We start from the raw sequence: 24,527 nt of genomic DNA on the forward strand, positions 1-24,527 counted from the left end.
ATCCTAACTATAAACAGTAATCCAAGAATTTACTCTGTTGTGTTCAAAATAATTGGTATAGGTTGACAGTTCACATTGAAATTATTTAGCCAGTTCTTGTAATGAAATTTTACTAAAATAAGGTATTGGCCATATTTAGGCTTGATGAAAAACCGATATAATTATAAATGTGTGCTGACAAAATAAAAAAAGTTTTATTGAGGTAAAATATATAGACCATAAAATTGTACAGTTGACATTAAATATATTCAGAATGTTATGAAACCATCACTGCTATTTTCAGAATACTTTCATCATCCCAAACAAAAACTGTACCCATTAGGTAACAACTCCTCTTTGCTCTCACCTTCTTACCCCTGGTAAGCTCTATTCTGTCTCTGTGAATTTGCCTATTCTAGATATTTCATAAGTAGAATCATATAATATTCTGTTTGTGTTTAACTTATTCTTTTGGCATGTTTTTGAGGTTCATTTATCTTGTAGTATGTGTCAGAACATCTTTCCTTTTTACGACAGAAATGTATTTTCTTCTATGTGTCTTTCACATTTTATCCATTCCTCTGTTAATGGACATTGATACTGTTTTTACCTTTTGTCTATTATGATTAAATCTACTATTAGTATACAAGTGTCTGAGTCCCTGTTTTCAGTTCTTTTTGGTATATCCCTAGGAGTGGAATTGCTGGGTCATAAGGTTATTCTGTGTTTAGCTTTTTGAGGAATCCCCAGATGGTTTTCCACAGTGGCTGCACATTTTATGTTCCTGCCAGCAACGCACCAGTGTTTATTTTGTCCCCTTCGTCACCAACATTTATTTGTTTTCTCTCTTTATTTTTTTTGAACAACATTCGTTATTTTCTGTTTTTGTTTGTTTATAGTAGCTATCCTAGTAGGTGTGGAGTGATATCTCATTGTGGTTTTCATTTGCATTTCTCTCATGAGTAGTAATGCTGAGCCTCTTTTCATGCACTTACCGGCCATTTGTAAATCTTCTTTGCAATGTCTATTCAAGGCCTGTATTTTATTTATTTATTTATTTATTTTTAAAGATTTTATTTATTTATTTGAGAGAGAGAGAGTGAGAGACAGAGAGCATGAGAGGGGGGAGGGTCAGAGGGAGAAGCAGACTCCCTACCGAGCAGGGAGCCAGATGCGGGACTCGATCCCGGGACTCCAGGGTCATGGCCTGAGCCGAAGGCAGTCGCTTAACCAACTGAGCCACCCAGGCGCCCACAAGGCCTGTATTTTAATCATGTTCGTTTTTTGTTGCTATTGAGTTATAAGAGTTCTTTATATATTTTGGATATTAAATCCTTACCAAAGATATGATTTGCACATATTTTCTTCCATTCTCCATGTTGTTTTTTCACTTTCTTGATGCTATCCCTAGATGCATAGATGTTTTTAATTTTAATGAAGTCTAACTTATCTATTTTTGTTCCCTGTGCTTTTGGTATCATATTTAAGAAATGATTGCTAAATCCAACGTCATGAATACTTCTCTTCTCCCATGCTTTCTTCTAAGAGTTTTATAGTTTTAGTGCTTAGATTTAGGCCTTTGATCCATGAATGAACACCACACACACACACACACACACACATTTAGGCCTTTGATCCATGAATGAACACGACACACACACACACACACACACACTTACCACCCTTGTTAGATCATGACTTGAGCTGAAATTAAGAGTCTGATGTTTAACTGACCAAGCTACCCAGGCACCCCTTCCCAGGATCACTTTTCCCCTCCACCCCAGCAACATTTTTGAAAACACTATCCTTTCCCCACCGAATGGTCTTCGCAACCTTGTTGAAAATCAATTGATCATAGAGATGAAGGTTTATTTCTGGGCTCAGTTTTGTTCCATTGATATTTATGTCTCTCCTTGTGCCTGTACTGTAATGTTTTGATTATTGTGATTTTGTAGTAAGTTTTAAAATCAAGAAGTGTGATTCCTTCAGCTTTGTTCTTTTACTTCAAAATTGTTTTGGCTGGAATTCTATATAAATTTTAGGATGTGTTTTTTTCTTTTTTTTTTTTTTAAGGATTTTATTTGAGATAGAGCAAGTGAGTGAGAGCACACAGGAGCTGGGGGAGAGGGGTAGAGGGAGAGGGAGAAGCAGGCTCTCCACTGAGCTGGGAAGCCCTTGCGGGGCTGGATCCCAGGACCCTGGGATCATGACCTGAGCCACCCAGGTGTCCCATGTGTTTTTCTATTTCTGTAAAAAAAAAACCATTGGGATTTTGATAGGGATTGTATTGAATCTGTAGATCATTTTGGGTAATATTGTCATCTTAATATTAAATTTTCCAATACATGAATATAGGATATCTTTGCATTTATTTAGGTCTTTTTGTTAAAGCAACATTTTGTAGTTTTCAGTGTACAAGTCTTGTGCTTCGTTGTTTAAAGTTTTTCCTAAGTATTTCATTGTTTTTTATGCCATGTAAATGTCCTTTTCATTTGTTTATTGTAAATATATAGAAATACAAATGATTTTTGTGTGTTTATTTTGCATCCTTCAGTTTTGCTGAATTCATTTAGGGTTTTCCACACATAAGATTCTGTCATCTATGAGTAGAAATAGTTTTATGCCGCCTTTTCAATTATGATGCTGTTTATTTCTATTTCTTGCCTAATTGCTCTGGCTAGAACTTCCAGCTATATTGAATAGGAGTGGTGAAAATGGGCATTCTTGTCTTGTTCCTGATCTTAGGAGAAAAGTTTCTAGTGTTTTACTATTGAATGTAATGTTAGCTATGTGTTTTTCGTATATGGCCTTAATCATGTTGAGGCAGTTCCCTTCTTTTCCTACTTCATTGAGTGTTTCATGGAATGAATTTGGAAGTGATCCCTTCTCTTTAGGCTTTTTTTTTTTAATTAAAAAAAAGATTTTATTTATTTGAGAGAGAGTTCATTCACACAAACAGGGGCAGGGGCAAAGGGAGAGGGAGAAGCAGGCTCCCCACTCAACAGGGAACCTGATGCACGGCTCAATCCCAGGACCCCAAGATCATGACCTGAACCAAAGATAGATGCTCAATCGACTAAGCCACCCAGGAGCCCCTCTTTAGTTTTTTGGAATAGTTTAAGAAGGTTTTTTGTTAATTCTTCTTTAGATATTTGGTAGAATTTGGGCTCCTAGGTGGCTCAGTGGGTTAAGTATCTGCCTTTAGATCAGGTCATGATCCCAGGGTCCTGGGATCAAGCCCTGTATTGTGCTCCCTGCTCAGTCGGGAGCCTGCTTCTCCCTCTCCCTATGCTGCTACCCCAGCTTGTGTTCTCTCTCTCTCTCTCTCTTTCTCAAATAAATAAAATCTTAAAAGATTTGGTAGAATTCACCAGTAAAGCCATATGGTCCTGGGCTTTTCCCTATTGTGTTTTGATTACTGATTCAAACTGCTTACTTGTTAAGGGTCTGTTCAGATTGTCTCTCTCTTCTTGAGTCAGTTTTGGTAGTTTGTGTGTTTCCAGGAATTTGTCCATTTCATTATCCAGTTTGTTGGTGTGCAGTTGTTCATAGTAATCTCTTATAATCCTTTCTATTTCTGTATAATTGGTAGGTTGTCCTCACTTTCATTTCTGATTTTAGTAATTTAGGTCCTTTCTTTTTTTCTTAGTTAATCTAGCTAAAAGTTTGTTGATTTTGTTGACTTTCTTCCCCAAAGAACCAACCTTGGGTTTTGTTGACTTTCCATTGTTTTTTTCTAATATCTATTTTATTTACAATATAATCTTTATGCTTTCTTTATGCTAGCTTTGGGTTTCATTTGCTGTTCTAGCTCTGTAAAGTATACAGTTAGGTTGTTGATTTGAGTTCTTATTTTATAGTTTCTACAGCTGTAAATTTCTTCTAGCACTGCCTTTCCCTGTATCCCATAAGTTTTGATATGTTGTGTTTTTGTTTTCATTTGTTTCAAGGTATTTTGTAATATTGCTTGTGGTTTTCTTCTTTATTCCATTGGTTGTTTAAGAGTATGCTGTTTAATTTCCACATATATGTAAATTTTCCAGTTTTTTTTTTTAAGGATTTTATTAGAGAGAGAGTGTGTGTGTGTGAGAGAGAGAGAGAGAGAGAGAGAGAGCAGGGGGAGGGGCAGAGGGAGAGAAAGAATCCCAAGCAGAGTTCTTGCTGAGCATGGAGCCAGGCATGGGGCTTGATCCCATGACACCAAGATTATGAGCTGTGCTGAAACCAAGAGTCAGACGCTCAACTGACTGAACCACTCAGGTGCCCCTCCAGGTTTTTTTTTTTTTTTCCTATTACTGATTTCCAGTTTCATTTTATTGTGAGGAAAACATACCTTTCATGATTTGAATCTTTTAAAATTTATTAAGACTTATTTTGTGGTCTACTGATGTCTATCATGGAGAATGTTCTGTTTGTACTTGAGAAGAATGTGCATTCTGTTGTTAGGTGGAACATTCTATATATGTCAGTTAGGTCTAGTACACTAGGTATCTTTGTTGTTCAGGTCTTTTATTTCTTTATTGATCTTATGTCTGGTTCTTCTATCCAGTGTTGAAAATGGGGTATTGAAATCTCCCAATTATTATTATTGTAGAACCATCTATTTATTTTTTCAGTTCTGTTACTTTTTACTTAATATATTTTCAGGTTTTGTTGTTAGGTATGTATATGTTTATAATTGTTATATATTAATCCTTTATTAATATAGAGTGCCCTTCCTTATCTCCAGTAACTTTTTTTTCTATTTTAGTCTATTTTGTTTGACAAAAATATAGTAATTCCAGCTCTTTTAGTTTCTGTTGCATGGAATGCCTTATTCTTTTCCTTTCAATCTCTTTGTGTCTTTGTATCTAAATTAAGTCTTCTGTAGACAATATGTAGATAGACAATATTTTTAAAATCCATTCTGCCAATCTCTGCCTTTCAGTTGAAGAGTTTGATCCATTCACATTTAAAGTAATTACTAATAAGGGTTTACTGTTTTGATTTAGTTACTTTCTATATGTATCTTGTTTCTTGTTCCTCCGTTCCTCCACTATTGCCCTTTTTTGCACAGTTGATTTTTTTGTAGTGTACTTTTCTGATTCCCTTTTTTCTTTTCTGTAATATTTTTTAGTTAACTTCTTAATGGTTACTTGGGAATTACAATTAACATCTTAAACTTACATCAGCCTTGTTTGAATAATACCAACTTAGTTCAATAGCATATAAATATTGATCCTGTATATCTCTATCATTCCCCCTTTATATTGCTATTGTCAAAGATTAACTCTTTATACATTGTATGCCCATTAACATGGATTTACAATTTTTTTTATATGTGTACCTTTGCCTTTTAAATCATATAGGAAAAGGGAGAAAAAAGAAGTTACAAATCAAAAATACACTTATACTGTATTTTATAACTACATATGAACTTTTACTAATGTTCTTTATTTCTTCTTGTAACATTGGGTTACTCTCTAGTGTCCTTTCATTTCAGGCTGAAGCTCTTCCTTTAGCATTTCTTGTATGGCAGGTCTACTAATGAATCTGCTCAGCTTTTGTTTATCTGGAAATGTCTTAATTTCTCCTTCATTCTTGAAGAATAGTGTTGCCAGATAAGATTTTTGTTTCTTTCCAGACTTTAAATACATCATTCCCAGTGCTGCCTGATCTGTATGGTTGTTGATAAGGCATCAGCTATTACTATATTGAGGGTCTCTTCTATGTATGAAGTTACTTTTTCCGTGCTGCTTTCAAGATTCTTTATATTTGGGTTTTTACACTTCGAATATAAAGTATCTTGACATGGATCTCTTTGAGTTTATCCTTCTTGGAGTTTGTTGAGATTTTTGGATGTGTGTATTCATGTTTTTCTTCAGATTTTGGAAGTTTTCAGCTACTGTTTCATTAATTATCATTATTTTTGTTCCTTTTTATTTCTCTGACTCCTGTGATGCCTATGTGGGTAAAAAGGTCCCTCAGACTCTGTTTTTCTTCATTCTTTTTCTTTCTGTTCCTCAGACTGGATAATTTTGACTTTCTTATGTTAAACTTCACTGATCCTTTTCTTCTGCCTACTTAAATCCACTGAACCCTGCTAGTGAATTTTTCATTTCAGTTACTATACCTTTTAGTTCTGGAATTTCTGTTTGGTTCTTTTTTTTCTTTCTTTCTTTCTTTCTTTTTTTTTTTTTTTAAAGATTTTATTTATTTGACACAGAGCATGAGCCAGTGCACAAGCAAGGGGAGCTAGCAGCAGGCAGACGGAGAGGGAGAAGTAGGCTTGCAGGGAGCCTGATGCTGGGCTTGATGCCAGGATCCTGGGATCATGACCTGGGCTGAAGGCAGATGTTTAACCGACTGAGCCACCCAGGTGTCCCTATTTGGTTCTTTTTATAATTTCTGTCTCTTTATTGATAATCTCATTTTTCCCATACATTGTTTTCCTTATTTATTTATTTATTTGTCATTGGGTTTCCTTTAGCCCATTGAGCATATTTAGGACACTTGATTTAATATCTTTGGCTACTAATTCCAAATTCTGGACTTCTTCAGGAATGGTTTCTGTTAACATGCTTTTTTTTCTTGTGAATGGGCCATGTTTTTTTGTTTGTTTGTATGCTTTGTAATTTTTTGTTGAAACCCGGACATTGCATTACAATGTAGTAACTCCGGAAGCTAGATTCTCTGACTCCACAGGTGTTTGTTGTTGAGGCTCCTGCCATCTGTGACTTTCCCAAACTATTTTTGCAAATATGTATTCTTGGTTGTGTGTGGTCACTGAAGTTTCTTTCCCATTATCTTTGCAGTTAGCTAGTGACCTGATGAAGATTTTCTTTAATATCTGGCTCAAACAACAACAAAAAAATGTTGCTGTCTCTTTAATCTTCCAATAGTTGTTGTGGGAAGCCCCTGCAGCCTGAAAGGGCCTTAAGGAAGGCAAGTTGTCTGCATTGTGTGAATCTCTGATCTGCCAGACTGATCAAAATGTGCAACCTCCAGTTTTTTGATATCAAGGTTCCCCATTGCCTCCCCTGGCACCAACCAGCTGCTCCAGGAATGCAGGACAGGGCTGAGGAATGGGCAGTGTTAACTGGTTTGCACATGTGCTTCTCCTAGCAGCCTCTCCCTTTTAGCAAACACTCATGGTTGTTGTGTGTCCTGTCAGGTTCCAGAGTTCTGAAATAGTTGATTCTGGTTGTTTTTTCCAGTTTACTGGTTGTTTTGGGTGGGGGGACCAACCCCAATAGCTTCCTACTACATTTTTTCATCTCAAGTGTCACAGTAGTCTTATATTGGCTTTCTAATGTAATGTTTATGAATAGAGGAAAATCCTTGATAGGTTTCTTTTTTCTGGTGTGTTTGACTATTCATACTATAAAAGGAAAAGAAAAGGATTACCTTCAGATTTTAACACATAAAGGATTAAGATATTTAAGTGTTTTGGGGGAAAATTTCTATAAGCATGATTGAACTTTTATTTCAGTGCTCTGTCAGTGTTTTGTATAGTAACTTTATGTTTTGTGTAAATAAGAACTTTGTGTCTCTAGTGAAAAAAACTTAATTTTTAAATGTTAGTTATTCCTCATTAAGTGGTTAGCTTACATATCCTAGAAAGCTTTAGATGTTCATTACGATTTAATTATTGAGGGAAAAATAATAGAAAATTTGCTTACAAACCACTTAATGAGTTTACCTCATTTGCAACAGGTTTAATTTAAAAGCCATAGTCACTACAGAAAATGTTATAAAGAAATAAATGAAACTGTCTTTATTGTGAGGTCATGTTACTCTACTTGATATATTAGAACTTGGATTTTAATCCAAGCTTTAAATGCTCGAATTGTTCTGCCTGTAAATTTTGCTTCCTTACCTTTACGTATTTTGAAAACAATCTTCAGCTTTTTCCTCAACTTTTTGTGCAGTTTTAACAAATTGTTTTGAGAAAATCTCAAAGACATAAGCAGATAATTGCCACTCTAATAAATCCTTTAATATTAGAGAAGTTTGAATTATAAGGTAAATTTACGTCTAAAGAATTTCTTACCACAAATGCCAAAAGAGCCACAATATGACACCATTTTTGTAGGCAAATACTCACAGTAGAGGATCTAGTTTGGGAATGTTTACAGCTTTATAGCTGTGTTGTCTTTAAAAAAAAAAAAAAAAAAGTATGTGTTTCCCATTCTTAGGACAAAACTGAGTTGGCTTTCCAAAATGGTTTTCTGTATTCTGTAAGTAAACAGAATGGTTACATTTCCACCAAAAAAAAAAAAAAAAAAAAGGAAAAAAAGAAAAATTTTCTTAATTTAACAGCAGACAGTCGCAGATCCAGTTTAGCCCCAGGTGATAAAGTAAGGTTTAAGCACTTGTAGTTGGAAACTGATGTTAAACTTTTTCAGCTGTATATATACATATATGTATATATATATATAGTGTTACATGCTGTCATTCTGAGTAACGTTTATTGCTCTTTTACCTTTAAAATTTTTTTTTAAAAGATTTTATTTATTTATTTGACAGAGAAAGAGCGTGAGAGTGAGCACACAAGCAAGGGGGAGCAGCAGAGGGAGAGAGAGAAGCAGGCTTTCTGCTGAGCAGGGAGCCTGATGTGGGGCTCTATCCCAGGACCCTGGGATTCCTGGGATCATGACCTGAGCTGAAGGCAGACGCTTAACAGACGCTTAACCGACTGAGTAACCCAGGCGCCCCTACCTTTTTAATTTGATCTAGCCATGACAGAAAGCTTGAGATATATTTGAAAGCTACAAAAGCATAAACATTTTGCACTGTATACACACATACATATATATGTACATATTTGAATGGGGATATATATGTGTGTATATATATGGAATATATATGTACTTGTATATACGTGATAAGTGCAGTGAGTAAAAAAAAAAAACTAAGAATAAAGGAATAGAAAGGGTCAGAGTCAGGAAAAAGCTCTCTGGAGATTAACATGCTGAAATTTGAGCATTTATAATAGTTTACTATGTAGTTAAGTCTTTAAAATATCAAAACAATTGTGGAGTTTTTGTTTAGGGTTTTTTTTTTTAATTACAGTACATTTACTTCTAATGTGAAAATAGCTTTTTCAATGTCATGAATTCAATATTAAACTAAAAATTTAGGCATTTACCATAAATCACATTGTTTATACTATCATTTTCAGAAATATTAAGGTAGGTCAAGATCCTAACAACCCTAAATAAAAGTTTTTACTAAACTAGGTAAAATATTTTAGACAAACTCTTGAGGGTTTTGATTTCAGGAAATCCGTAATTTAGCACTGCTTTATTACATTACAGTAGAGATTAATCAACCTTAAAGGTAATGTAAATAATTTTTACTTCTTAAAAGGTGTTTTTATTATAGCATTTTATGTGTTTTTGTGCTCACCTAATGAGGGAAAATGTTGACATGTGTAATTCTACTTAAAGGTAATTAGAAATATCAAGGGATCTATTTAATTTGGGAGTATTTTTTCTTTAATACTGATCTAGACTGTGACAATGAAATTCTTTAACTTCTGTGTTTACTGATCATTTTGACTTAATAAAAAGGTTACAGTTATACTGTGGCAGATAAATCATTTAAAGATGTGGTTTTTGAAAAATTTATAGTAAAGATTTAGCTTTATAAATGAAGTGTTTTTTTCTCTTGCTAATATGAGCTGGAAATGAATGGCTTTCTTATTGCTGATAGAATATAAAATACCTAAAGTTATTTTATAGACCAGAATTATCTTGATAGAAAATATTCTGAGTTATAAAAAACATAGAATGTCTCTTAAAATATTGTTCAAATGCATTTTATGAAGAAAAGATTAAAAGTTATGTGATTCCTTTTTTAAATTGTACCCACTTAAAACTACCAAGATCAGTTAGGTGCTCTATACCAGCATTGTCCAGTAGAAATATGTGGACCCCATACTTAATTTAAAAATATTTTTTAGAAAGTAGAGTTAATTTTAGTAATACATTTTACATAACCAAATATGTCTGGAATTTTTTTTATGTTATCCATACAACAGTTAATGAGTTATTTTTATATTCTTTTAAAATACTGAGTATTTTTTTTTAATTTTTTTTTTTTTAAGATTTTATTTATTTGTCAAGAGAGGGAGAGAGAGAGAGCACAGGCAGGGGGAGCAGCGGGCAGAGGAGAAGCAGGCTCCCCATTGAGCAAGGAGCCTGATGCAGGACTTGATCTCAGGACCCTGAGATCATGACCTGAGCTGAAGGCAGATACTTAAACAACTGAACCACCCAGGCACCCCTGAGTATTTTTTTTTAAATACTGAGTCTTTAAAATCCAGTTTGTATTTTACATTTACAGTATAAGGCAGTTTGAATTGACCACTTCTCAAGTGGTCAGAATGGGATGTTACTATGTGAATTAATTCTGTAATAACATTTCTGTTGTAGTTTGTTGTTCAGTCCTTATTTGTCATCTGAAACAAGAGGCAGCACACTTTAAACATGATGTGCAAAATTCAAAAGTGGTGATGTCTGTATAGTTCAGTAGACATTGGTGATCATGCCACTATGTTTGAGAATATTGGAGTTGAAAACTTGGTAGTTGTGAGCTACCAGCTCTTAAGAGTTTCTGTTTGGGCATACAGATTTCTTGAAGACCATCCTTAGGCTTGGTGATTTGCTAGAAGGACACAGAAATCAGAGAAAAGCAAAGAAAAAACTCATGGTTATGATTTATTACAGTGAAAAGACACAGAATAAAATAAGCAAAGGGAAAAGTGTGTGTAGGATGGGAGTCCAAGAGAAACCAGGTACAAGTTTTTAGTTATCCTCTCCTAGTGGAGCTATATGGACAGTGCTTCCTTTTTCCAGCTTCCTTGTATGACAACATGTGCAAAGTGTTGTCAACCAGGGAAGCTTACCTGAGTCTTGGTGTCCAGGGTTTTCACTGGGGATCAGTTACATAGGCATGGAAGTACCCATATAACTATCTTAACTACTCTGTCTCCACCAGCTTTCCTTATGCTTCCTCTCCTCCCAGGTCCATCTGATAGTATGGCTCAAACCGTAGGCATAGAAAAACAGACATTTACCATATGGCCCAAGATCTTAGGCAAACAAAGAGACTTACCAGGCAGGGTATTCCAGGGGCTCGAAGTTACTTCTCAGGAGTCTATCACAGTTAAGTCTTTTCTTTGGAATGTGCAGAGTTTGAGCTCCCTCCCCCGCAACCCCGCACCAGCCTTGTAGAGTTACCCCTTTATTGTGCAGGGTGATTTAGATCCTTACAAAGGAGAGTGTCTTTAGTATAAATTCTTACAGTGACAGAAGGTAGATGAGATTGGCCATAGCTCAATTTACATTAAATATCTAATATGTTTTAAACAAATGGCATGGATTACTAACAAGGTACAACTATATAAGGGCTGACTGAGAAGTAAAGAATCTAGCATGTAGGACGGCCCTACAGTAACAGGTTTCTTAGTTGGAATCAACTCTTATATTTTACTGACTGCCTCCTATAAATTCACCTTGCTTGGTGAAATACATATATTATCTATTTTATTTATTTGTATTAAAATTTTAATTGGAATATAGTTGACACACAATGTTAGATTAGTTTCATATATATAACATAGTGATTCAGCATCTCTCTATGATATGTTATGCTGACCACAAGGTGTAGCTACCATCTGTCACCATACAACCTTATTCCATGACTGGAAACCTGTATCTTCTTCTTTCCTTCATCCATTTTGTAGCCCCCCCCCATTCCCTCTGGTAACCATCCATTTGTTCTCTGTATTTGTAGGTCTGATTCTGCTTTTCATTTTTTTATTCAGTTGTTTTTTAGATTCCACATATGAGTGAAGTTAAACAGTATTTGTCTTTTTCTTATTTCACTTAGCATAATATCCTCTAAGTCTATCCATTGTTGTTGCAAATGGAAAGATTACATCCTTTTTTATGGCTATGTAATATTCCATACCACATCCTCTTTTTTTTTTTTTTTTTTAAGATTTTATTTATTTGGCAGAGAGAGACACAGTGAGAGAGGGAACACAAGCAGGGTGAGTGGGAGAGGGAGAAGCAGGCTTCCCGTAGAGCAGGGAGCCCAATTCCAGGGCTCAATCCCAGGACCCCGGAATCATGACCTGAGCTGAAGGCAGATGCTTAACGACTGAGCCACCCAGGCGACCCCATACCACATCCTCTGTATAGTTCAGTATTCATTCATCTATTGATGGACACTTAGGCTGTTTTCAAATCTTGGCTATTGCAAGAAATACACTATACACGAAAAAGAATAAAATACCTAGGGTTAAATTTAACCAAGGAAGTGAAAAACCTGTACTCGGAAAACTATAAAACATTGATGAAAGACATTGAAGACAACACAGACAAAGGGAAAGATATTCCATACTCATTGATTAGAAGAGTTACTATTGTTAAAATGTCCATACTACCCAGAGTAGTCTGCAGATTCAGTACAATCCCTATCCAAATACCAACACCATTTTTTTAATAGAACTAGAACAAATAATTCTAAAATTTGTATGGAACCACAAAAGACCCTGAATAGCAAAAGCTGTCTTGAGAAAGAAGGATAAAGCTGGAGGTATCACAATTCCAGATTTAAAGATCTACTAGAGGGGCACCTGGGTGGCTCAGTCATTAGGTGTCTGCCTTCAGCTCAGGTCATGATCCTGGGGTCCTGGGATCGAGCCATGCATCAGGGTCTCTGCTAGGCAGGAAGCCTGCTTCTCCCTCTCCCACTCCCCCTGCTTGTGTTCCCTCTCTTGCTGTCTCTCTCTCTCTGTCAAATAAATAAATAAAATCTTAAAAAAAAACTGTAATAATCAAACAGTATGGTGCTGTCACAAATATATTATCTCTTTTAATCCACACCTAAACCTCCAGTTTTGTCTATGAAAGAGCAACTTGTATTATACTAAATATCCTGCGGAGAACGACATGTAGGAGGAAAAATGAGTTTGAAGGCATCTCGTAGTGCTTTGAAGTTAGTCACACCTTGAGGAGTCAAGATTCAGGAGAGAAGGGCGAAATAGATATATTCTGTGCTGGTTTTCCTCTTGAGGCATTTTCTAGCTCAAGTTATTTTGGATAAGACGATAAAAGCTGAACATTGTAGAAGAGATGAGCAAAAAGCAACTGAGGAAGTTGAGTGGAGCTTTCAGTAGTTTTTTTGTTCTAGCCCTGCGTTTGTAGCTGGAATCCTTTGAAGAGGGGCACACCATAGGAGTGGGAACAGATCAGAGGTAGGCCAGTTTTAATGGTGTTTGAATCCCAGTCTCATGCCAGCTCAGTCCTTGATTGGATTGCGGTGATCTGCTCCTACTCTGACTGCTTGCTAGAAAAAAAATTAAATCATCTCTGGAAGAAGGTAACATAATCTAGAGCCTCTGCACTTTTCATACATATTTTTATGCAGTCATTACATACAATGTGTAACATTCAATTAAAAATTACGAGGCATACATGGGACCAGCAGAGATAAATCAACAATAGAAATAGGTTATGCAGACTCCGGATTACAGACAAGAGCTTTAGAATACTATAATCTATTCACGAAAATAGAATGAGAAAATAAGCAAAATACTTAGAGATTCAAAGTAGTCACCCAGAGCTGGATGATAAAACATGTATTTTAGCATAGGGGAGTTATAAGGCTCTTACTTTTAGTCGGGCTAATGGTTATAATATGTTTGTAATCTGGTAAAGTTGCTCATCCCAAGTAAGAAATAGTAAATTAGAAAAGAAGTTGCAAGTAAATTACTGAGGTATCTGTTTTGGCGGCAAATACCTTGTTTGATTTTGAGACTCTACTATGAATCATACCATTGCTGTATGTACCACTAAGAAAAAGAGGCTGTCAATTATATTTTGACATCCCATTAATTATAAGCTACATCCTAATTTCAGAGAGGTTAAAATGTGGGGGGAAAGGTGATCCTAGTTTTAAATCTCAGTTCTCTCATTTATTGTTCATTTGACTTCAGTCAGGGAATTTCTTTGAAGCTGTTAGTTTATTTGTGAAAATTGGATAGTATAGCCGCTATAGATAGTCTAGTCTTTAGAGTTAAGAAGACTAAATGAATTAAGCGATATGAAAGTGTGTAGTACTGGGTATGCATGTAATACTATGAATTTGGCTTTCATTTCTTCCTTCTAAAACTCGGCATTGTTAGGGTAACAGGAAGAGGTTCCTAACAGCTGACCAGGGGAAAAACAAAACAAAACAAAACAAAAATGCAATATATTGGTTAAATAAGAACTTAAAAAATTCCTGTTGGAGCTATTTAATAAAGTGTCAAACATCATTCTTTATTCTCTCTCCAGCCCCCTTCACTTCTCCTGTCCCCCCATTTATATATAAAGATATCACTGACAGCTTCCAATGTGATGATTGATATTTATAATGATGGGACCTATGCATCAAAATAGTGTTGATATTTTTACTATATTGGTTTTTAAACATATTTTAGGAAAATTTCTAATCCTCTAAATTCAGCTGTGATGCTGCAAACCTCCATTTTTATTTAGTTTTGTAGAATCCCTGCTCTACTGATGATACTGCATAAATAAAGCATTAATCAAAGTGACTGAATCTTGAAGGGGTTGGATTTTGTGATGCTGGTTGCCATGAGAATTCCTGTTTATATTCCTATTTTGAAGGTTCCCAGTAAACTCAGAATGACATTTTTCTTGAGCTTTAAAATATTTAGAGCTTTAATTTTGTGTTCATTCTGTTCTGTTCTTTTAGGATTTTTCAAGTCACATTCAGTTGATAGGATGAAAAAATTTAAGAGAAGGCTATCCCTCACTCTTCGGGGAAGCCAAACTATTGATGAATCATTGTCTGAATTGGCGGAACAAATGACTATTGAAGAAAATAGCAGCAAGGATAATGGTAAGTATTTGGGGCTGGGGAGGGGAGGAGGGAAGGAGCGATGCTTCCGCCTTTTAATTACTTTATAAATTGAATGTGAATTTACTTTTCTGGTAAGTTCCTAATAGCTTCCTTTTGTTTATTTCTTTGTCTTATTCTCTAGTTCTTAGGAAACAGAGGACTATGTGACTTTTGCTTACTTAATTATTGGAACGTTTCACTCTTACTCCAGGAGTGTTACTGTACCTGGTCTCTAACCCTTATGGATTCTCCTATCCCGTTGATTTATTTTTTATTGTCTCTTAAATAAGAATACCTTATATAATATCCTAGTTGTTAAATAACTGTTTTTAAGTTAACCTAAGTTAATACAGCTTAAAAGTGTAGTAAGTTTGTGAAATTCCTGTTTGAGGCTTCATCATAGTTTTATAACATTGTATATGCATATGGACTATAGATGACAAGGTTCATGACGTGAGTGAAACTTACTCTTTCCTTATTTTATATTTACTGCAGAGTCTATCCATAATATTGAGAGCACTTAATAGTGGGTAGGCATACAGCATTTCACATGTTTGACAGTTCTTTCCACAGAGGTTGATATAAAATGAAAAGAACTTGTTTAATTGAGTGGATTAAAATGTAAAATCCTGATGAAATTTATAGAACAAGGCTACATATTCAAAACTGAAATAACCCTAGGGATGTCATAATAATAACCAGGAAGGAGTTATAGGAATGACTGCCAGTATGTCATGAAGTACACGTTCTCTGGCAAGCCTTTCTTGCCAGTACCTGAAATTCTTCTGTTAGAAATTTGTGGCAGGGGCGCCTGGGTGGCTCAGTTGGTTAAGCGACTGCCTTCGGCTCAGGTCGTGATCCTGGAGTCCCTGGATCAAGTCCCGCATCTGGCTCCCTGCTCGGCGGGGAGTCTGCTTCTCCCTCCGACCCTCCCCCCTCTCATGTGCTCTCTCTCATTCTCTCTCTCTCAAATAAATAAATAAAATCTTTAAAAAAAAAAAAAAATTTGTGGCAGTGGGTGAGAACATGAATACCCCTACCCACTTCTGTTGAATGCACATGTCTTTGTTGTGAGAGAGGGAAAGGTATAAGGTAAAGGGCTCTGAACTTTAAGTTAAAAGTCATGGATTAGAATTTGGGATACTCTAACACACTTATACCCTTATTAATTAGTTACATGACTCTAATTTATCTTACTCAAGCTTCAGTTTATCTCTTTTCTCAGAAGGATCATCATTTACTCAAGTTTATCTGGCTAGTTGTAATAGGGGAGAGGAGACATAGATGAATTGAGTAGAAAATTTAAAAAATAATGATTTGGATATAACTTATGTAGGAGGGGGACATGTTTTGCATTTGGGTCAAAACTCAAAGACAGTTCTATGTCTTACTTTTTTTCTTTGTGCCAGGAGCAAAATCCTTAATTCGCTCTCAAATCCCCTTTGAATTCTTGGTATTTTAATTAAGCCCTGTGTATTTTTTTTTTTCTTTTAGAGAGGGTGGGGGGAGGGGCATAAGGAGAGAGAGAGAATCCCAAGCAGGCTCCACGCCTCAGCGTGGAGCCCGATGTGGGGCTCAATCTCATTATCCTGAGATTATGACCTGAGCTGAAATCAAGAGTTGGATGCCTAACCTGACTGAGCCAGCCAGGTACCCCAATAAATGTCTTAATAGTATTTTAAACATATCACAGAAAGTTAAGATATTTCAGGATCTTGTCTAAGTAGCTAACCTTACTCTAATGAGAAGATATATTAAAATTACTAAATTTGATGAGGGGAATAGGTGACAATTTAAATATGAGGGAGAAAATAGATCACAGTCATACTAAAAAAAAAAAGCAAAAATAAGTTTTATTTTATATATATTATTTGGAGCTTTCAACTGCAGCTACTACAAAAATTACTTTTTTTGACAACTGAAATTGTTCAACTAAGAAAACTGCATTTTTATGTTATTATGTAAACTTAACAGAATGCCACTTCTCATGATTATTTAGAATCTGAAGAAACCTTAAAAGGCAAAGATTGAAATGATGTAGTTTTCCAGATATTCCAGTTTCTTTTCTTTACTACTCAGTCTGTGCACTGGGTCAGTTTATTATGTTGTTTACAGTCAACAAGCCTAGTTGATGGATATTGTGAAACCTTGTTGTACTCCCAGGTTTTTTCCTTTCTTCTGATGATCTGATACATGATAGCAGTGACAGTTTTTTTTACAATAGTGGATGACATATAGGAGGTTGTAAGTAGTGCTAACTCCTACAAATAGCAAAGGTCCATGAGAGGATGAGGTTGAAAGCATAGACTATGGATGTATGTAGGGTATGATTAGGATCAGATATTAACAGTGTTTATAAGAGCAGGATTAGGAGTAGGGAATGACGAAGAGTCCAGGGTGGGCTAAGAAATTGCATGTTCCTGGGGTGCCTGGGTGGCTCTGTCGTTAAGTGACTGCCTTTGGCTCAGGTCATGATCTCAGGGTCCTGGGATTGAGCCCCGCATCGGGCTCCCTGCTCAGCAGGGAGCCTGTTTCTCCCTCTCCCACTCCTCCTGCTTGTGTTCCCGCTCTCGCTGTCTCTCTCTCTGTCAAATAAATAAATAAAATCTTTAAAAAAAAAAAATTGCATGTTCCTGCTCAGAATAGTTCACATAATCAGAAGACCCAAATGAATAAGATGCATAAAATCATAGTGATTGCCATGTTATGATGTTAAAAATCATTGGGAAGTCTTACTTGAACTAACTACTTTGTAGAATAAGAAAGATCTGTTTTTCATATAGATTTCCATTACTTTAAAAAATATTGTGGTAAATTATACATAATGTAGAATTTACTATTTTAACCATTTTGAAGTTTCCGGTTTTAGTGACTAAGCATTAAGTACATTCACATTGTTGTGCAACCATCACATCACCACCATCTATCCCCAGAACTTTTTCATCATTCCAAATTGAAACTCTATACCCATTAAGTAATAGCTCTCTGTTCTCCCCTTCCCTCAGTCCCTGGTAACAACTATTCTACTTTCTGTCTCCATGAATTTTCAAGGTACCTCATATAAGTGGAATCATACAGTATTTGTCCTTTTGTATCTGACTTCTTTCATTTAGCATGATGTCTTTAAAGTTTCCATTTTTTAAAATGCAGCATATTATCTTCTTGAATTGCCCAATCAATTGCTATCATACTCTTGAAATGTTGGGATATTTCACGATTCATGAGCCCCATTCTCTTTTCTGTACACACTCTGTGGGCTGACGTTATCCAGTCCTATGATTTCAGCTACTATATATATGCTGACTACTTCTAAATCTGTATTTCTAGTCAGGATTTTTGTCTGGATCTCTAGATTCATATCCAAATATTAGTTGGCTTCTCCACATAGATGTTTAGTAAGAGTCAAACTTAATATTACCAAGCCAGAATTCTTGATTTCCTTCCCCCCAAATCTGATTCTTTTCCAACTTCCCTCGCTTAACCTAAACCATTTAAAAATAAAAACCCAGGAATTATCCTTGATTTTTCTTTCTCCTTCACTGTTCTGTTTCCCCTTCTCCCCTGTTCTGCCATTCTAGTTTCCTGTGTATTTACAATGTAAATAATTTTTAAAAACTCACTATTAATGATAGTAATTTATATGCTTGATAACATGTTTCCAGCTATTGTCCTTTTACATATTATTTATTTTTTAACAGAGGCTCTGCTGTAGCTTTAAAATTTTTCTTTAGATAGATGTTTTTAATATAGGTCCTCACTAAAAGCTGGATGGGGGAGAGTATGTATGAAAGTAATTTTGCAGCCATGTCTGCTAGCTGTTTGGTTCTGTCTTTATAATATATCCTAAATTTGCCTACTTCTCTCCATTCTAGTCCAGGCCACCACCATTTGTTGTTTAGGATACTATAATAGTCTCTTCCTTCTGTTTCCCCTCTTGTTGATTCCCTTTCATCGTTCTCCAGCAGTACCAAGAGTGATGTTCAAAATTTTTAATTAAAAAAATTTTTTTTTATTTTTAAAGAATTTATTTGAGAGAGAAAGAAAGAGAGAGAAGGAGGGAGAGCACGAGAGTGGGGGAGGGTCAGAGAGAGAAGCAGGCTCTGTGCTGAGCAGGGAGCCTGATACAGGACTCAATCCTGGGACTCCCCAGGATCATGACCTGAGCTGAAGGCAGTCACTTAACCAACTGAGCTACCCAGATGCCCCCAAATTTTTAATAATTAATTGATTCAAAGGAGGTAGTACCGAGAAGTTCCTTGTGCCCTTCTCTTTGTTCCCTCCCTTGGTTACATCTTTCTTAACTATAAACCATTATCAAACCCAGGACATTAACACGGGAATGAAGTGTGAGTATAGTTTTGTGTCATTTTATCACGTGTAGATTCGTATAACCACCACTGCAATCAGGATAAGGAGGTATTCCATTACCAGAAAGAGATCCGTTTTATGCTACCTCTTTATAGTTATTCCATCTTTTATCTCCCACCATCCCTGACCCCTAGGAGTGATATTTTTAAAACATGAATGAGATCATGAGACCTGTTTCAAAGCTACCATAACTGATTCCAATCTCAGAATAAAATTTGAACTTTTATGGTTACATACAAACATGCTTCTCTCTCTGAACCTCACTAAATAACATACATGTAGTACAGCTACACTTGCCTTCTTTGTGTTCCTCTAACACAGTGTTTTCAGAGTTTGATCCCTGGACCAGCGATATCTGCATCACCTGAGAATTTGTTAGAGATGCACATTTTTGGATTCCATGTCAGATCTGAGTCAGGAAGTCTGTGGGTAGGGCCCAGCAATCTTGTATTTTAACAAGTCTCTGAAGGTGATAATGAAACATGCTAAAGTTTTACTCCTGCCACATGTCAACTTTTGCAGTAGCTTTAATCTCTGGACTATCTTTTAACTCACCGTCACCTATCTTCCCAAGATTGGCTCTTTCTTGCATTTGTATCTCTGTCAAAAATACTTCTACAGAGAGAACTTTACTCAGTATCCAGTGTAAAATAGCTACTCCTTTATTTTCTGTCATCTCTCTTTTGCATATTGCCTATCATTATCTGATGTTTTTCTTATTCATTAGTTTCTTATTTGTTTCCCCTCCGTAAGATCTTATAATCTTAGAGAGTAGTACCTTGCTTGTTTTGTTCACCTGTTGATGCCCAGGACCTGGAATAGTAGGCACAAAATAAATAAATGGCCTCTGAATAAGTGAATGTTTTTTATGATCTCCTTTTTTTCTCCTATGTTCATCAAGACTGTAAAGCTCTAATCCCTAGGATAACTTTACAGAGCAACTAAAACATGTTGTCTATAGGCAGAATAATTCTGTATTTTACTATGATTCTAGATATGAAATATTATAACCTAGAAAGAGAAATTTTTTTCTTATATGTTCTAGCTTGTATCCTACACTGTTTGACTATTTAATTTTTGCACTTTTTCAGATACCCTTTCCCCATTCATTATTAAATCATTGGTTATTTTACTAGGCTTAAGATCCCCCAAATCTTTGATCAGCCAGCTATTGCCAAGGAATGTATAGGCCATAGGAAGCTTTGGACAGATATTATCTATTACTAGTTAGGTACTTTTCCTTTTTCCAGTCTGGTGTTCTACCCAAATTAGATAACTTGGGCTCTGTCTGAGCCCCAAGGGCCCTTTGGCCCCATCCTCCTTTTCCCACCTTCTTTTATGCAGCCATTATTAGTAGAGGTGCAGGCCACGTGGTCTTCCTGTTCTTGGTGTCTGATTAACCTTTACAGGTAGGGGAAACCAATCAGTAGATATTTTTACTCCTGATGATCAGCTGCAAAAGAGCTGGCTCCATTTTAGAGGAGAAAAGATATTCAGAGAAGCCAAGTTCCTTTTAAAATTCTTTAGCTACTACCAGTAAAACATAATTCTAATACAAAAGACTAATTCTTTGTCATAGAAGACTTCATCATGTCTTTAACCTATTTTAGAGCTCTTCTTTAGAGGTGGAAAAGAATCATGAAATTCCTCATGAGCATTACAAAACAGGATTTCTCCCATTTATAGTTAAATAACTTTTAAGTATTCTATATTTTTTAAATGTTTCTGCTTGTTTATAAGTCTGAGATTTCTTAAAAAAAAAAAAAAAACAAAACTCTTTATATTAAAAGTCCCAAATTTTGGGTAAGAAATTTCAGAACCTCTATATTGATATATGCTTAAGTACTTCTATGTTTATCCATTAACTGACATACCTTTCGAATGTCTAGCAAATAGGGATATAAATTCCTTGAGGCCAGGACCATGTCTTTTATATTCTATAGCATGCCTAATTATAAGGCATATATGAGACAGTTAGTAAATGTAGGAGTAGTTTGGAAACAAACTTGGGATATATTAAAATAAACAAATGGATAAAATCTATGGGCTATGTTAGTAGTTTTGTGATTGCTACTCAATTTTGGTTATATAAGAAGTGCTTACTTAAGTGATTGGACCAATTTCAAATATTGAAGTATTTTCTGTATTTTTTCATGGAAATTATTTTAATTCTGGTTCTTTGTATAGATAGCCAAAGAATTCTTAAATGTTACTGATCTTATAAACCTTTTGTTTTTTGTTTTCTGTTTTGCTTTCTCAATCCTTTTCATGTGATCCTGGATCTTGGGCTGTTAATGGAATGATTTTGGATACTGTGAACCACAGAGCCTATTGTGAAGAATGGCAGGCCTCCAACCTCTCACAGTATGCATTCCTTCCTCCATCAGTACACAGGGTCCTTCAAGAAGCCCCCATTGCGGAGACCACATAGCGTTATTGGAGGAAGCCTTGGATCCTTCATGGCAATGCCCAGAAATGGAAGCAGATTAGGTAATTTAACAGTCCTTTTTTTTTTTTTTTTTAACTTTCTGACTGTGAGTCATACATGTAGTAGCTATTGTTATAGTTGTATGGAAGTCAGCCAGCCTTCATTATCTGATTTTTTTTATAAAATAAAAATCAAGTTGAAAATAACAGAGATAGCAGAAAGATGGAAGGCTCTAGAGAGCTACTAGTGTTGACACTACAGAGGAGTAACATTTGAAAACCTGTCCACCAGGAAGAAAACAAAACCCCTAGGAGATGGATGCAAGATTTCAAGATGAATGGCATTTCAAGATGGTGCTTAATTTAGGGTCATACCATGGTAACTCCAGATTATCACCATACGATAGCCCAGTGCAATGATTCGTATACATGATTGTCACCTGAGTTGCTATTCTTATGTCACTATGTCATTCTAAATATTTAGGAAAAATATATACCTGCAAGTTTCTGTTTATTTCTCTGGTCTTTTTTGATAGCATCTTACTATCATGTTTTGATTTTTAAAATCATTTTAAGCATAAATTATAGTCTCATGACATAATTACTGAAGTTTCTGAGGGTTTTGTTTTACTCCTTGCTTTATCTGCTTCCTTGGCAGGTTATTTCCTCGTGTGTTTTGTTAATTTGGGGAGTGTGAGCTTATCTATAGTGGGGTTTACCTATGGGGAAATGTATGTAGCCTTTATTCCTATAGGTGTAAACCTACAGAATGGTGTGCTATAGTTGTCTCACACTGGTTCATGAGAGATGATTGTTAAATTTTCAGGAATTTTCCAAGCTGGTAGTTAAATATAGCCATTATTAAAGTTTAAATGTTAAAAACCTATAATTAAGTAAGCTAATTATAAAAGTAATGAATCCTCAAAAGTCATTATTTCTAAATTATTTTACTACACTTTACTATTACCTCTATTACAAATTATTTTACTACACTTTACTATTACCTCTGCTTTTGGGGTTATTTCTGTTGTATCTGTATAGTCAAAATTTTATGTAATGGTATGTACATTTCTTCCCAACTACATGCTCAGTGATGGTCATGTTGTAGCTTGAACTTGGCCATGGAGGGAGTACTTACCTCAGAGAAATTGGAAAAAACTTCACATCAGGACTTGATATATATTGTTTTGTTGTCTAGACTGGGGATTGGCATACTTTCCTGCAAAGGTCCAGATTGTAAATTTTTCAGGTTTTGTGGGCCACATATGATCTCTGTTGCATATTCTTTTTAAAATAACTCTTTAAAGGTGCAGAAAATATTTTTAGCTCAGGAGCTGTACAAAAACAGGTCACATTTGCTGATCTTTGGTCTGAATTTAAGAAAGTAATATTGAAAATGTTAGTAATGCAGATTAAAAGTGTGTTGTATCTGTAGCTTTTACAGTTGTGAATGGCAGAAAATTGAGCCATCTGAGAAGTAAATATTCTTCCAGTACTCAAAAACTATTAACTGATTTAGCAAAGAAGTTGCTCACACCAGTGACAAATGAGTGAAGTTTTGACATACTCTTCATTGTTTCACTTTTGTCTTATTAATGGAAATGAAAATACAGATACTCATGTTGGAACTACACTTGTTTGTTAATGACATGAGCAACTTCTTGGTTGAGTCTGATGGTACTCAAGTATTTATTTATAGTTTGAGATTCATATGCTTCTTTGTAGTCCTTGTGCAGTAGAACAGATTTAAGTCTGCCCTTTATAGTACTTTAAGAGTCTTGTGCCTTTCTTTAGGAAACTCTCACTTGCACCTTGGACACCTGATGCTTCCTCTTTTATCCCAGTGTGGCAGCTAAACCCAAGCATTTTCTTACCAAGATCAGCAACCCCTCCCTGAGAGAGTAAGAGAGTCAATTTATACATAACATCTTTTGGCTCTCAGTTCTCTTTGTCTTTGCTTCCTTGGTATTATGCACATATTCTTTCATACTCAGCTATGCATTTTAAAATATTATTACATCTTATTCAACATTTCCTTGAGGAAGGAAGGTTTTCCGATTTTGCCGGAAATAGAAGGCATGGTTAAGTTATCTTTAACATTTTAAAAGTGTGACAGAAAAGAATACTTGGCCTTAGATGTGTTGTATACCATCAGATTAGCAATCAGTTACCAATACATTGACTTTTATTGCCAAGTTAATTTTTTGTTCAGATCTTAGTATAAAATTTCTCCAGAAATCTTTATGTAATTGAAGTATATTCTTAAATTACATATCAGTCTATTAAAAACTGTCATATTTGCAACTGCTTATCATTGTGAGTAAGAATTTTCTCAATGTGTTATCAAGGAGCACCTGAGTAGCTCGGGTGGTTAAGCATCTGACTGTTGATTGCAGCCCAGGTCATGATCTCAGGGTTGTGAGATCGAGCCCCCTGTTGGGCTCCACACTGGGTGTGGAATCTGCCTAAGATTCTCCCTCTCCCTCTGCCCCCCTCCCCAACTCATGCACATGTACTCTCTCTCTAAAAAATAATGTGTTATCAAGACAAAAAACAAAAATAGAGGAATTTTAAGACTGATTTGATAAGATCCTTGAGTTCAGTTTTTTGTTAAATGGTTCTCATTTTCTTAGGCAGATATTCATTAAAAATACAAATTTGTAACTATAAAATACTATTTTGTTTTACATGTTGGTATTTCATATAACATTTCATTTGAAAGAAGAGATATAGTTACCTAGTGCATTCTTTGATTTTTACTTAATATTTAATTTATGGGATTATTTGTTGACCACCTTCTAAACACCAGGTACTTTGTTCAGTGTGGGGAATATAAAAGTGAATAAGCTAAA

The 24,527-nt window shown here is 35.4% G+C and overlaps 1 protein-coding gene across 1 annotated transcript in view; it reads left to right on the forward strand.

Moving 5' to 3' along the window:
• The window catches only part of CDK17 (cyclin dependent kinase 17), a 108,608-nt gene that overhangs the window by 52,032 nt on the left and 32,049 nt on the right, over window positions 1-24,527 (forward strand). Inside the window, exons 2-3 of the mRNA XM_044914734.1 lie at window positions 14,734-14,880; window positions 21,574-21,738. Of these exons, the coding sequence (XP_044770669.1) occupies window positions 14,763-14,880; window positions 21,574-21,738 (283 nt within the window). The 5' untranslated portion in view covers window positions 14,734-14,762. The remainder of the gene's footprint in view (window positions 1-14,733; window positions 14,881-21,573; window positions 21,739-24,527) is intronic.

This window comes from Neomonachus schauinslandi, chromosome 5, assembly GCF_002201575.2.
Source record: "Neomonachus schauinslandi chromosome 5, ASM220157v2, whole genome shotgun sequence".
In the NCBI taxonomy this organism is placed as follows: domain Eukaryota; kingdom Metazoa; phylum Chordata; class Mammalia; order Carnivora; family Phocidae; genus Neomonachus; species Neomonachus schauinslandi.